Raw genomic sequence first — 14,384 nt, 5'->3', positions numbered from 1 at the left:
CGCTTTTAAAAAAGCGGTAAAGAAGGACCGGCCGCGTAAGGATCTGGACATGCTGACTGGAGGAGGGGGGGGAACTGGTTGGTTGGTTGGATGTTGGAGGCTGAGCATGCGCAGAGGCAGCAGGGACTAGGCCCAGCCTGAGGCGGCGGCGGCGGGCGCCGAGGCAGCTGACGAAAAGAGCGCCCACGGCCCACCGCAGTGAAAGAGAGGCGGCGAGTACGTGAGGGAGCGTGGTCGCGGCCCAGGGACGGGGGGCAGTAACCGTGGGGGGGGGGCGCTGTGTGAGAGGAAGAAGTGGGGTTGTTGTGGTGTATTTCTAACCCCCCCCCACGTTTGTCGCGCGCGTGTCTGTGTGCGGTTGGGCCAGAGGGGAGGGGCTTGGGAATAACGGGTGTTTTTTTAGGGGGGGAGGTTAAAGGGCAGCGATTTTATGAAGGGAGGCAGAGAAGCAAAGGTTGATTACAAAAAAAGGAGGGAGAGGGGAGGCTGTGATTCTGGGTGAAGAGGGGGAGGGATCCAGGAGCCTCCTGGAATGATAATAATAATAATAGTAATAGTAATAACTGTGGTGCTGTATTCACATCGTTCTCAAAGCACTGCACTTAAGTGCTGTGACTGCTTCTATTGCAGCCCTTCAAGGTAGGTCACCATATGGTTATTTCCCACCCCCTCCATAAGGCCACTTTCTGAGGCCTCTACCAATGCAGTATTGGGGGACGGGGATGGGGAGGGCTAAGGTGGTGGAATGGACTGTGCCACTTCAAACTGCAGGTGTGCGTATGTGTGCGCTCACGTTCTTTGAATGCTCTCCTGCATTGTGAAAACGGAGATGGGAAGAGCTGCGCATTGTAGAGAGAGAGCGGTTTGGTCTGTAAAACTTGCTTGCTTGTTTTCACTCCTCGCAAGTGGTTTTGTACGCAGGGGGAAGGGGCCCCAAGGAGCACCGGACAGTAATAAATTGCCCACTTGCACTGTGGAATGGTACAGTCCACTCTACCCCCTTCCCATCCACCCACCCACCCATTTGCTGCATGTCTGGAGCAGGCCTCAGATCGGAGCAGATTCAAAACAGGACTTCCTGCTTTGAAGCAGTCTCTTAGCAGTGGCATTCTCTGGGTCTACTTCCTTCCAGATGCGTGTGTATAGCATTGCAACACTACTCTCTGCTGCACCAGCTGATAAGAGAGGTGTAGTATAGGGAGGAGGGAGCCTGAGAGATACTGGGTTGAGCTTAGTATGATTTACTTCTGAGTAAATGGACATAGGATTGTACTATAAGTCCAGCTTCCAACGTTTGATGTTCAGAAGTGTTTTGTTGTTTTAACTGATTTGTGCAAGGATGTAGATTACTAACAGTTCTTGTGCCATATTAAGAACTTCTTAGGGAATGTTTGCACCAGCTGTCTTTATCCTGTTCTCAAACTGTCTGTTCTTTTTCTTATGTGTGGCAGGTTTTCCAAGATGACGCAATTCCTGCCCCCAAATTTGTTGGCGTTATTTGCCCCCCGTGATCCTATACCCTACCTACCTCCTCTGGAGAAACTACCCCATGAGAAGCACCATAATCAGCCCTACAGTGGCATTGCCCCCTACATTCGAGAATTTGAGGTAAGTACTTTTAAGAATTGGCCTGATTTGTAATTTGTTAGAACGTTGGCTAGTGCCTGCAGAATTTGGCTGTTGCAAGAGCAGCTTTTATTTTTCAACACTTTGTCCTTTATTAAAAATGAGCTCTTTCTCTTACAGGACCCACGTGATGCTCCTCCACCTACCCGCGCAGAGACGCGTGAGGAACGAATGGAACGGAAGGTATGTACAGGGCATAGCAATTTGTGGGTTATTGCAACAGTAACTCTGATCCAGGATTCCTAGATTACATGGGTTCCACCCTTGACTGTTTGTTGGTAGCTTTCTTCCTTAGAAGCTGAGGTTTGTGGGTCCCTATTGCTTTCAAAGGGATGTATTTCTTCAGGTAGTTAATCTGAACTGGAAGGTAATATTCTGCCCTTGACACCTTCCCTTGCAGAGGCGAGAGAAGATTGAGCGCCGGCAACAAGAGGTTGAGACTGAGCTGAAGATGTGTAAGTCAGGGAGAGGAGCAATGGGGGAAGGAATGAACTTTGTGAAAGTCTCACCACTTTTGATCTTTAACCATGAATGAATTCAATGTTTCATTGATTCTTCTTAAGATGGGCCTAATGTTCACATGTGTGAAAGAACAAATGACACCCCCCTTTTCCGTCATTTCTTATCCGTTACCTTACTCTTTTTCCAATCAGGGGACCCTCACAATGATCCCAACGCTCAAGGAGATGCCTTCAAGACTCTCTTTGTGGCCAGAGTTGTAAGTTACCTTCTTCCTTCTGCCAACACTTTGTTTAAAATAAATTGCTAATGTCCTTACCAGTAGGAGAGGTTAGTTTACAGATGGAAACGAACAGCTGCTTTAACAGTTTCCACCATTGCCAGCAGTACTTTCCTATGTAAATAAACTTATAAAAACCAGGGTTAAAAATTATGGCACAGCTTTTAAGGTGGTGTTAAAAGTACGGAAAGAGCACTAAGAACCCCTCATGCCAGGGATCTCCCCATTCATCCCGATACAAGGTCATTCTGATTTTCTTGAGAGAAACAGGTCATTTCTGAATCACAGAAACGGGCTAAGCTTCATAAACTATTGGAATTTTACATGGGAATGTGGCTCTAGGGAGCAGTGGAAGCATTAACTACACCATCCCAACATTGTGCGGCTTTCATGGTAGCAAGTAGGATTACTTTTAGATTGCCCCACATTATGGGACAAGCAACCAGAGACCTGGGTCAGTATGAGAAGATAATTTTAGAAGTAAATGACAAAGATGTAAAGGGCTAGTTTCCAGTTTGCATTATTTCTTAATACAATGGACACGCAATCACCTGAAGAGTTAAGAAAAGTCTGGGAAACGGGACTGGGACAACACAATAATGATCATTAACTCCCTTAGGACTTTCTTACTTTCACAACAATGCATCAGCATTATGTTGTAGAGGTTTTAAGACAAAGGGTATTTCAAACATGTGGTGGACGTGTCATAAGGGATGAGATATTTGAGGAAATTTTCAAAACAACTAGGCTAACAAAAATAACAGAAATAAATATTGCATTTGTTTTTAAATAATAATAATGATGGTCTGAAAATTAGGACCTTAATTTGATGAGGGCAGTGATTGCAAAAAATTGTGGAAGGATCTGGAGCTACAATGAATCGTTGGAATTCAAATAGTCTGGCTGAAAAGCTATGCAGATTGGTAAAGTTTTATTTCATACACATATAAATGAAAAAAATAACAGAAGGGTTCCCAGGGTATTTCAGAAATTGTGCATATTGTGTAGCATGTGGTCTGCATCAAATATAATATTGCTCTTTGAGGGGGGAAATGGGTTCTCTTCTGCAAACCTTTAACTGCTTCTGTGATCTTTTGCCTGTCAGTTTGTTTATATCCTTTAAGTCATATCTGCAAAACAAACAAAAACAACTCTATCAGTTATAATCTCTATGTCTGCTCCTTATTTGACTTCCCACTTTCCTTGCAGAACTATGACACAACAGAATCCAAGCTGAGGCGGGAGTTTGAAGTTTATGGCCCTATCAAAAGAGTAAGTAGAAAGGAATTTCTAGGCTTCATTCACACAAAATGTAATGTAGGCTTTGGAATCTGGAGCTTCCTGTATCACTTAGCTATCTTTTTTTGCAGAAATACCCCTTTAATTACACCATAGCAGGCATGGTCAGCCAAGAAGCCGAGAGTTGAATGTGTACTCATCATTTTCCTCTTTGTGGTCTCAAGTGATGGGGTTTTATAAGGAGATGGACTTCATTTGGGTCCTAAGAAGGTATTAGGGCTATACATTTAACCAGTTAACCCTTGCTGCCACTTCAATTCCATTCCAGATCTACATGGTGTACAATAAGCACTCCGGCAAGCCACGTGGCTACGCCTTCATTGAATACGAACATGAACGTGACATGCACTGTAAGTACAATAGTTTTCTGGGATGTTTTTATGATTTGTGTGTTTTGTCTTTTTATAAATTAGTTTTTCAATTACAAAAGCATGTTTTTTCAAAGCCCTTGAGTTATTTGAGGGCTTGGGCTCCCCCCAACAGGTAAGTACAGAGTGGGGGAGCCTGGCTTGGTTTGGCAAGCACCCAAGTTCCGTTAATCTGGCCCTGTTGGGTTTCCAAGTGAGGACCCTTCCAGTCATACCAATAATAGAAAGTGAGGGGGAGGCAGGGGAGAGAATCCTTCCATTCACATCAACAGTAGAATCCAGAAGGGAGGAAGTTTTACCCTCTTCTCCCTATATATTTTGTCATTCATGTAGGGTTTGGACTTGGGAATCTCAGTATTACTCTAGGTAGGCTTGCTCTCTTTCGAGAGTGTTACTTCCATCTCTTTGTCTAGTTCTGAAAAAAAGAAATTAACGTAGCTGGGGTGCTGCAAATGCAATGTGTGTGTGTGTGCGTGTGTATGCTAAAGTAACAGGCAACAGTTCAACAGCTCTCATCTTTACCCCTCAAGATTCCCTTGTGTTGGGGGGAACCCTGTAGACCGAGGGTGGGCAATTAACTAGTCATGCCAGCATCTTTTTGGGCAAGCTGGAGTTCCTGCTTGCCTTGCAGAACCCAGCAGGGTCATAAAGGCTGCCCCCCCACACTGAACTGTTGCCCATCTCCTTTCTGTTAATTTTTTTTAAAGAGGGAGAATGAATGCTGTGAAGAAGTAGTTCTTCTAAAGCAAGTGTAACTTTGACCTGTAGCTGTGTTTTGAAAAGATGCTGTTGTTGAGAGGCGTGTTGTGAGCGGGGTGTATTAATTCTGTGTTCTTATTGTCACTGCAGCCACCTTTCTGATGGCTATTGCCACTGCTGGCTTGCAGCTGATCCTTATGCTTCCCCTTTACAACATCTCATTGTATGGTTGGTATAAGGGTTTGTATAATTGGTAAGAAACCGCAGTACCCAACACACTTCTATACACAAGCCAGGTCAAAGGCAGATGCTAGGTGACATGACTTAGTGTGGAGGTGGGGTGGAGGGAAGGAAGGAAGGAAGAGGAATGTGTTTCTCTTCTGGCTTCTGCGCTGTTCTCTTGCTGTGTGGAAGGAGAAGGAGAAATGGGTTCCTTATGCTTGGTTGTTGTCCTTATATTTTGCAGCATAAATATAATGGGGAGGGAGGGAAGAATAATAGGTCAGCCCTCTCCAGTAGGGCTCAAATATCCTGAGTGAACCCTCCCTCTCCAAGACACACATGTGCTGTTTTACGCTCTGCAGTCTGTGAGGCTGGATTGGCAATCATTAAACAACGCAGGCAGAAACAGTTGGCGAGTGAGAATTATTTCAAAAATATCATTTTATTATGTTTGCCCCAAGTAGATAGGGGCTCCTCAGTCCTTTTCAGACTGGCTAGATCAAAATGCTTCCTCTCAATCATTAACACACATAAGAAAGCATCACAGTATTTGAGGTCACTTTCTGAAATCGCCATGAGAATGTTAATCTTTCCACTTTCAATCACTGCTTACATTAATAGCGTAGACACAAGAGATGGTAATATCTGATGCTAATACGAGGCTCCCAAATATCCTGACAGACCTGGGTTAGATTGTGTTAGTGCTCTTTGGAAAGGACTGGGCTCTGTTAGTCCTCTTTGGAAAGGTGGGGAAACCCCAGACTACATCATTCTTAAACATTCTAGCTTAAATAAAAGCAAGCTGCAGCATATTAAGGTAGCTTTGTAATTTAGCACTTGCCTGATGTTTGTGGCCAGTGAGAATTGCCCAAAGAAGCACCTGCAGTGCCAGAGGGATAGAGCCACTCACATATAAGCTCCATTATTCTATCTTGAAAACAAGGTAGCATCATAAAGCATGTGTACCTGGCTGTCTTCTCACTTTACTTGGACAGACACCCGGACTAGGTGCCTGGGCAGTGGAGTGACTGGTAGCAGTGAGAGTGGTATTGGTAAGCTTAGGAATGAATGGAAAGCCATCCTCTGAACAATTATTTGCACAGCTGTATTAGGGGAGAGCAAACATCTATATCAACTACCACTTAAGTCAGTTCTTGAATTTAAGAGTTTTAACAGATTGTACATTTGTGGAATGGAGGATTCTTCCCAGTTATTAGGTCACTTGAATCAGATTGAGACACACGGGGCCTTACATTTTAAATCTTTTGGCTTTGCTGCTTTATCTCTAGGTACAGTGGTGCCCCGCAAGACGAACGCCTCGCAAGACGGAAAACCCGCTAGACGAAAGGGTTTTCCGTTTTGGTGACGCTTCACAAAACGAATTTCCCTATGGGCTTGCTTCCTGCGGGTTTTTTTTCCTCCCCCCCCTTTTTCTAAGCCGCTAAGCCGCTTATCAGCTGATCCGCTAAGCCGCTAAAAGCCGCTAAGCCGTCAATGGGCTTGCTTCGCAAGACGAAAAAACCGCTAGACGAAGAGACTCGCGGAACGGATTAATTTCGTCTTGCGAGGCACCACTGTACAGAAATTGCATTGACTAACAATATTTTACCATGAGCCACTGCAACTTGCCCCTGGCCAAACTTGGAGGCAAATATCTTTTGATGCTCCTGTTAATGTACATAATCCCTGAGTAGGCTGATGTGTGTTTCTTAGGAGGGAGTGCATTTTTATGCCTGTGCTCTTCGATTGATAGGAACCAGGACTGAGGATATTTGAGCTCTGCTTTTAGTTAGGAAGCTGATGGGTGGTTGGGTAGTTAGCAAGAGTGGGAGCACAAAGCTATGTAGAGTAATTCCTCTGGCTACCCTTGCAGGGCTTGCCAAGGCCGTAATGGGACCTGCAAAGTGGGACACGGTTGGGATGTCTGTCTCAACAGAGGTTCTAAATCGTTGATCCCCCAATGTGGGTTTTAACATGCAAGCAGGCAACTATACCACTGTTGCTGGGTTCCTAATTATTGCTAGAGAAGGCAGTTCAGAGACATCACACATACCTTGTTGTTCTTTCTTGTTATCTTCTTTTCTGTCTGGCTCCTTTAGCTTAGATCTTTCAATTGTGTAGTATTTGGAGCCCTCAACCCTGCCTAATGCAGACTATAGCTAGGAATGCCAAGGTGGGGGGAGGCTTGGTAAAATTCAGGACTTAAACCTGAAAAGGACCATCCTGTTGCCTCCCAGTATTTACTTTGGAAGGATGTGTTCTGTCAGAGGCCTTTAAGCTTTGGAGTATTGAAACTTAATAAGGATTTAGATGGGGCCCTTCAGCTTGCCATCGTCTGCAAGGCAAGATCTAGAATGTCAAAGGCAGCAGTATATCGCTAAATAGCAAACCATAAAGGCCAATGTGCACGTACTGTCCACCTCTGCTTTGCTTTGGGGCACTGTTGACAAGGTTGGGAAGTTAATTAAACAAAGAAAAACCCACCTTTGCCCTTGAAACTTAACTGCTGACCTCTGAATCCTAGGGGAAAAGCGGTAAGTGCTGCCCTTGGATCTATTAAAGAACAGGAAAAAACAAGAGTGCCTGTGAGTTTAGTATTGGAGCTATAAACTGCTTAGTGTGCTGATTAACAGGTGTTCGCTGTTGGCTCCTTGAGGGACTTGGTAAATTCTGAAAGCTCCCTCCCCAGCATTGCGATTATGTGTCTCCAGCAATCCAGAGCAGAGTGTTACTTTGCCAAATTCTGATAAGTAAGTGCTACTTACAGAGAGTCTCATACTCATCTTTTACATAGCAATCTTGTCACAAGATGGAGGGATTCCTTATATATTCTTCTCTGTTGATTTGTTCTCATAAAGGTGTGCCCTTATAAAAAGGATGAGAGAGGTACAGTGAATGGAAATGCACACCCTGCGTGTCCTTGCCTCTTATTAATTGTGCAAGCACATGAAAGCATGAAGAATTATTAGGAATCTCTTTGTGGTGAGATTTCTGTACGAAAAAATGAATTCACCAATTTATCCAGAGTAACGTGTGAACTGGCCTCTCCTAGAGAGAAAAGTTTGAAGGTCTAACTTGGCATTGAAAAGCTTTGAAAACCCAGGGCTTGGTCATTGATGGGATACCAGAAAGGGCTTGAAATAGTAACTTTTCAGGCCTAACTGTAATGTGACAACAGAGCTGTTCTAGGTGAGCTTCCCCAACATATCAGCTGCTGCTGGTGCTCAAAGCCCTTGAACGCCCTGAGAAAAGCTTGGGGATTTTTATGCTAGGGCCATTGTGCTTAATTATAAAACGTCCCAGGAAGGTAAGATGCAATGCAGAGGGTGGTTTCAGGTAAGCAATCTGGGACTCGCCCAACCATGGACTGACCTCTTCACTGGAGAAAAGGCCCATCTTCGTCTCCCATCTTCAATAAAATGGTGGTGAATATGGGGGGCAGGGACGCTGCTCCTTGCTGACTTTGGTCCACTGGCTGCCCATTTTGGAAATGAGCCATGAGGCTAACTTGGAGACTCAATTTGTAGGGGGTGGTGGTCTGTCATCGTGCCCCAAGACTGTGACTGGCTTCTGATTCTCAGGGCTTCGAGGCCCAGGATGACATCTTTGCCATTGGTCATTGGACAAAGCCTGACTTGACGATGAAGATCTTGTCAAGCTCCGCCTTCCACAGCTTTCTCTAGTAGCTGAACAATCTCCACTTTTTGTTCTGTTTTTTTAAATGAAGGTTAGGGGGATGGCAGACCGTTGGAAAATACATCCTCCTTCAAAGAAACCAATTTTTGGACTTTTAAAAAAAATCAGAGCTTTTCTGCTGTGTACTGTTGCATCAGGATTTAGAACAGGTGAAATCAGAACAGGTGAAAATGTTTTGTGCCATAATAAGTTAGAGCCAGTACTTTTTCTTTATTTCACGGAACCTTCTGCTTGAAATGGAGAGCTTCCAAGTCTTTTTTTCTGAAGTAATATTTTCCCATTAAATGTATGTACATCAGAAGATTTTTGCCATTTGTTTCTATAAGAAGGGAATTTCAACCCTTTTTTTCCAGTTACGTATATGAGAACATCCTCCTTGAGCATATATGCATGAGTGAGGAAGGGGAAAATCCTATTTACCCACATCGAAGAGAGAGATTATCTTTTACCTTTTTTATGTGCATGCTTAAGGATAATGTGTTTATTTTTTCTCTAATGCACAGTTTATGCACATGGTTAGCTTTAAACCATTATAGTTAATTTTTTGTGCTTCTCAACAAAATACAGCCCCAGCATTTTTATCTAAAAATAACTCTACACACATTCCCCTACTCTTTTGAACTGTGCATGTTCAGTAAAAGTAAAATTTCATTCCTGAAAGTGTCCCCAAAAAGACATACAGTCAACTATCTTGCTCTCTTTTTTAAAAGATACCCAGCACTTTGATAACTGATAATAAACAATAGCAACATTTGGCTCTCTGAATTTGGTGATGGGCATGTTTTTAAAAGGGAATACTTCAGAAATTTGTGGATTGAAGTCCTCTGGTAGTGTCTAGAGCTGCTTCACTGACCATGGGACCTACTGCCCACGCCTGCATTATTGACCACATATAGGTGCCTTTAGTATATTTGAGGAGTGGTGGCGCGTGGGAGCCACAAAGCTTGCAAGGACCCCTTAAGGCATAAACTATCTTCAAGCTCTTTAGAGTTTTGTGTAGTTTTGGGGAGTGGGGTGAGGCTGGGGGGACTGGGGAGGGGCTGGCAAGGGTGGGGTGGGATCTGAGTGTCCGACTTCCGCTGCTGAGACAGGTAAGGCAGGGAAGGTCGGCTCAGCAGCTAAAATGCAAAACCCAAAATACCGCCCCAGCCGGGGGCTCCCGGGCAGGGGGGAGCTGCGCCTCGGGCCCCAGCGCTAGCAGCCCGATGCAGTGAGTTTGAGGAGTTAAAAGTTGCAATGGTTTTGTAAGTAGTTTCTCCAGGTAAATGCTTTTATTTCCTTTTTACTTGTTAGCTGTGCTCGCCCACCCTTCCTTTAGCAAGTGGCTTGAGAACATTTCCTCTCCCCTTAAAGTCGTCCTAGAGATTTGCAGTGGGTTTGAAAGCGGCATGGGTGAGGGTGGGGGGCGGAATAGTGGGTTAAAGTGGGCTGGGAGTGTTGAGCCAGTTGAGCGAGGGTGCCAGCCAGTTCCCTGAGTGTTTTTCCTTGTGCGTACTACCCTCTTCCTTCCCCACCAGACCTTTCACTCCCCTGTAACCTATAAAGCATTTCTATATCCCTCTTCCCCCCTCCCCTTCACCTGTTTGGTTTCTCTCCCCCCCCCCCCATTTATTTTTATTTATTTATTTTGATGGCAGGAACTCTTGCTTTTGGGTTGGGTTTGGGGGCATGGCCAATCTTGGGACTGGCTGGCTGGGGGTACAAATAAGCAGCAGAGCCTGGCCCACTCTGAGGTTTGCTGGGAGGGCTGGGGTGGAGGGCTTGCTTGTCTGTACCCAGCCTTTTTCCTTCTGGGCAAGTGATGTATGTAGCGTGAGTCTTGACTGCTCAATAACCTTCCTTCTTTTTGCAGCAGAGGCCAGGGGGCTACATTGTGAGGTGGTGCTGGGGATTGCTCCACAACTCTGGGGCTCTGGGGCAGCTGTGGTCAGGCAGCCCATAAAGTTTACTTGCCGGTTGTGTCCCCCACCCTCACCCCCCCCCCATTCCCACAATGATGTGGATTTTGCCCAGCTACTTTAATCAAGGCAAGCTCTTGTGTTCAGGACGAGCTTTGAGGCAACGCTTCCCAAGCAGATGTGGAGCAATCCCTCGCCCGGGGCAGCGGGGCCAATGGGAGCCTCCTTCAGAATCCTTTGTGTGTGGTACATGTCTTTGGGGGCGGGTGGGCTTGTTGATGTGCAGTCCGGATAATGGCAGTTCCCTTTGCCCTCCCCTCCCCCCTGGATACCCCTCCTAATCTGTTGCAGCGGCTTACAAGCACGCCGATGGAAAAAAAATAGATGGCAGGCGGGTGCTGGTGGATGTAGAGAGAGGCCGCACGGTGAAGGGATGGCGCCCACGCAGGCTTGGTAAGTGTGTGCAGAGAGCTATACCATGCTTGCTGCCAGTTTTTCTGCCCCACCCTTGTCCCCGATAGTTGCAAGCCCCAAGAAGTCTTGGCGGGCGGGGGGGGGTTTGAGGGGCAGACATCAGGGCTGCTAGACTGCTGCATTCTGGCCACCAAGGAAGTTGACATTTAGTAAGTGGAGATCTAAAAGACAAACTGAGGGAACTAAATATGTCCAGCCCAGAAAGAAGGAAAATGAAACATAGGGAGTTGTGTACTTAAAGTGGCTATTCCCTATGTTTTTTGAGGGTGGGCCAAGACTGGTTAGGTCTTAACTAGAGGAAAGTAGACTTGAGTTAAACGTTTCTTTGAAAACCTGCTTACATGTGGGAGCTGTTTGCCAGTGGAGAAATGCTTTTGAAAGGTAGAGAAATCCCCTGTGCTTGAGAAGTTTTCAAAATAATGCTGGATAGGCATCTGTTGATGTTTTCTCTGAAGGTGGTTGTGTTGGGCCAGAGGTACTTGTCAACTCTTAGTCAGTTTCTGGAAAGATGAACATGAACCATTCCAAGGTGCTTTCATCCTTCCTTCTGATCCCTCCATTTGGCAAGGTCTGCTTTCTGTATGTTTTTTGCGAGGCAGGAGAAATTGTTCTCACTGCATATGTGGCTCAGAAACCAGGAGAGATCCTTTCCCTCCCTCTGGTTTCAAAGGAGTTCAATTTAAACAAGATATATTAGAACAAGAACAGCACACACTGGGCATGCAAGTCTAAAGGACGATGTTTCTTCCAGCCCTGGCCTTCTAACTGTGAAGAAGCTTGGAAAGACCCAACATTGTCAGTGTGATGTAGTGGTTAAGAGCAGTAGACTCGTAATCTGGTGAACCGGGTTCGCGTCTCTGCTTCTCCACATGCAGCTGCTGGGTGATCTTGGGCTAGTCACACTTCTTTGAAGTCTCTCAGCCCCACTCACCTCACAGAGTGTTTGTTGTAGGGGAGGAAGGGAAGGGAGAATGTTAGCTGCTTTGAGACTCCTTTGAGTAGTGATAAAGCAGATATCAAATCCAAACTCTTCATCTTTCCCCTCCTTTGCAGGTGGTGGTCTCGGTGGCACCCGGCGAGGAGGTGCTGACGTCAACATCAGACATTCAGGCCGGGATGACACCTCCCGATACGATGAAAGGTGAGTTGAGTTGCATAAAGTAGAACAGAGCGGTATCACTGCCATTCTCCCTCTCCCCTCAAAAAGTTATACTGTTGTAGGAATTTCATTTCTAATACAAGAGAATGATTGGTGGCAGCTCCCATTCAAAGTATTACTTAGCACCAACTGTGTGCTAAATGTACAGAAGGCTTATAGGCTTAAAGTCAAAAGCAAATATCCTAGCGTTTAAAATTAGAACATTTCTCAATTGCAGCCAGACCCTCCTCTTGTATCTCTTAAAAATTAAATACACACAAAATGGGACAGATTTGAATAGATTTGTATAATTTGTCTCAACCTCCACCCCCCTTGATTGTAAAGATAAGGGTATTAAACCAGATTCTGTGATTAAGGTAGTTTGGATTGCAAGCCTTTTATTGTGTGTTGCTTTTTTATAATGCTGGACCATGGAAGACATGACAGTTAAACCGGTTTGTAGTGCAGATGTGTCCTTGTATAGATGCCATGTTCAGTCATGGGTTTCCTCTTGTGTTGTACAGTGCCAAAGTAGTAGTTAAAGACAATTACTTGACATTTGAGAAAGTACATTCTGTCCCCTCATCACCACCCCGGCTCACAGGGATCGAGACCGCGAACGGGAGCGGGATCGCCGAGACCGCAGCCGAGACCGAGACAAAGAGCGGGAACGCCGTCGCAGCCGATCCCGGGAGCGCCGGCGGCGGACGCGGAGCCGAGAGAAAGATGAGCGGAAGCGCAGCCGGGAGCGCAGCAAGGATAAAGACCGGGAGCGCAAGCGCCGCAGCCGTTCCAGGGATCGCAAGCGGGACCGGGACCGGGATAGAGACAAGAAGGAAGAACTGCCAGAAGTGGCTGAGGCCCCGCCTGATGAGGCCACCCTTGGCGAGATGGGCGTAGATGGGCTGGAGGTGAAGCCCGAAGTGGGGGAAGAGAAGGGCAGGGACAGAGATAGGGACAGGGACAGGGATAGAGAGAGGGATCGGCGGCGCAGCCATCGCGACAAAGACAGAGACAGGGATCGTGACAGAGAGCGTCGTCGTGATAGGGACAGAGACAGGGACCGTGACAGGGAGCACAAGCGGGAGCGGGGGGAGCGGGGAGGGGAGAAACGGGAAGAGAGGGGGCAGGACAATGGCATGGGAGAGGCCTTGGAAGAAACCAGCCAGGATATGTTCCTGGACCAAGAATCCATGCAGTCAGCTGATGGCTATTTGTCCACTGAGAATGGATATATGATTGAGCCCCCAATGGAGTGATGAATGGAGACGCTTCCGTGCCCCGTGTGGTCCAGTCAGGTGAGGCTTTTGTCTCCCGGGCTGCCTAACCAATGAGGCCCCATCAGCCAGTTGATGTAATTGATTTTAACTGGTTTTGTTTAGAAGGGTAAGTCTGTTTCAGTTCTGCCTGTCCTACCCCATTTCTTCTTAACATGTAACCTTCCACGGATCCCTTGTGTATTTGGATATTTTTCTTTAAACAAGAATAAAGTGTTAATGTTTTCTTCTCCATGTGAAGTGTGTCTGGAACTGACATGTTTAAAGAGAGGCTCTGCTGGATTCCAGGTTGTCGGCGGCTCAGAGATCCACAAAGAAGGTCTTGGTTATATGTCAAACGCATTACTGTTGCTGGAACCTTTTCTGGTAACGGAGTAATGATTCAGCTTTTTGCTTGCAGTGAAAAGTAAGGGGGAGGCAGCAGAAGTTGGAAATGAACCGAAAGACAGTGAGAACTTCATTCTGTGAATTCAGTTATAGGAGTGGTATAACAGGAAGATAGTGACCAAATGCTAAAAATAGGTTAGGAGGAAGTATTTCAAAAGGGACTGGTGAAAAAGGCAAGCAGGGTTCATCCCTGCACTGAAATTAAGCTCAAGTTTATTTAGACTTTGCCTAATGAGGGCATCTGTGAGGAAGGTACTCTACGAAGTTTAGGTTTTGTCGTGGATAAAAGCCAAGGATTGGGAGAATTTAATTTGGAGCCCAGCAATAGGAAGAAAGTCTAGGTCCAGTGTTGTCAAGGCTGTATATTTTCTACTGAAAGAAACTAGTTCTGTGTCCAAGTAATCCAGATTTTACACTAAGAAAAGTTGACTGTCACAATTTGTATGTTCAGAAGTATGCATTTTAAAATTATTTTTAATAATTTATTCTAAGTGATAGGCAAGGGCGGGGACAAGATTTACACCTGCAACTCACTGGGTATGTTTTAGCCAGCCCTCTTGT

General features: G+C 45.7%; 1 protein-coding gene across 2 annotated transcripts; it reads left to right on the top strand.

The window, feature by feature from the left end:
* The first annotated feature begins 73 nt into the window (after window positions 1–73).
* On the top strand, window positions 74–13,676 carry SNRNP70 (small nuclear ribonucleoprotein U1 subunit 70). Of its 2 annotated transcripts, none has more exons than XM_079949807.1 (10): window positions 74–216; window positions 1,452–1,608; window positions 1,747–1,809; window positions 2,027–2,081; window positions 2,280–2,344; window positions 3,575–3,637; window positions 3,933–4,014; window positions 10,899–11,000; window positions 12,075–12,162; window positions 12,728–13,676. In XM_079949807.1, exons 2-10 carry the CDS (start codon window positions 1,462–1,464, stop codon window positions 13,416–13,418), a joined length of 1,356 nt encoding a protein of 451 aa, XP_079805933.1. In that variant the 5' UTR covers window positions 74–216; window positions 1,452–1,461; the 3' UTR covers window positions 13,419–13,676. The 2 variants fall into 2 exon arrangements, with proteins under 2 accessions (XP_079805933.1, XP_079805934.1); XM_079949808.1 differs by having other exon boundaries at window positions 75–216; window positions 12,764–13,676.
* Window positions 13,677–14,384: the final 708 nt, after the last annotated feature.

This window comes from Podarcis cretensis (genome assembly GCF_951804945.1).
Source record: "Podarcis cretensis genome assembly, chromosome: 13".
NCBI lineage: Eukaryota > Metazoa > Chordata > Lepidosauria > Squamata > Lacertidae > Podarcis > Podarcis cretensis.
The sequence above is the reverse complement of the archived record's forward strand: the minus strand, read 5'-3'. Positions and strand labels throughout refer to the sequence as shown.

Excerpts from the sequence above, each read along its gene's own strand:
- SNRNP70 (XM_079949807.1), top strand. The coding sequence starts at position 1,462 with ATGACGCAATTCCTGCCCCCAAATTTGTTGGCGTTATTTGCCCCCCGT. Across the intron at positions 2,082-2,279 it reads TGAGACTGAGCTGAAGATGT|GGGACCCTCACAATGATCCC; the intron begins GTAAGTCAGGGA and ends TTTTCCAATCAG. Across the intron at positions 3,638-3,932 it reads TTTATGGCCCTATCAAAAGA|ATCTACATGGTGTACAATAA; the intron begins GTAAGTAGAAAG and ends ATTCCATTCCAG.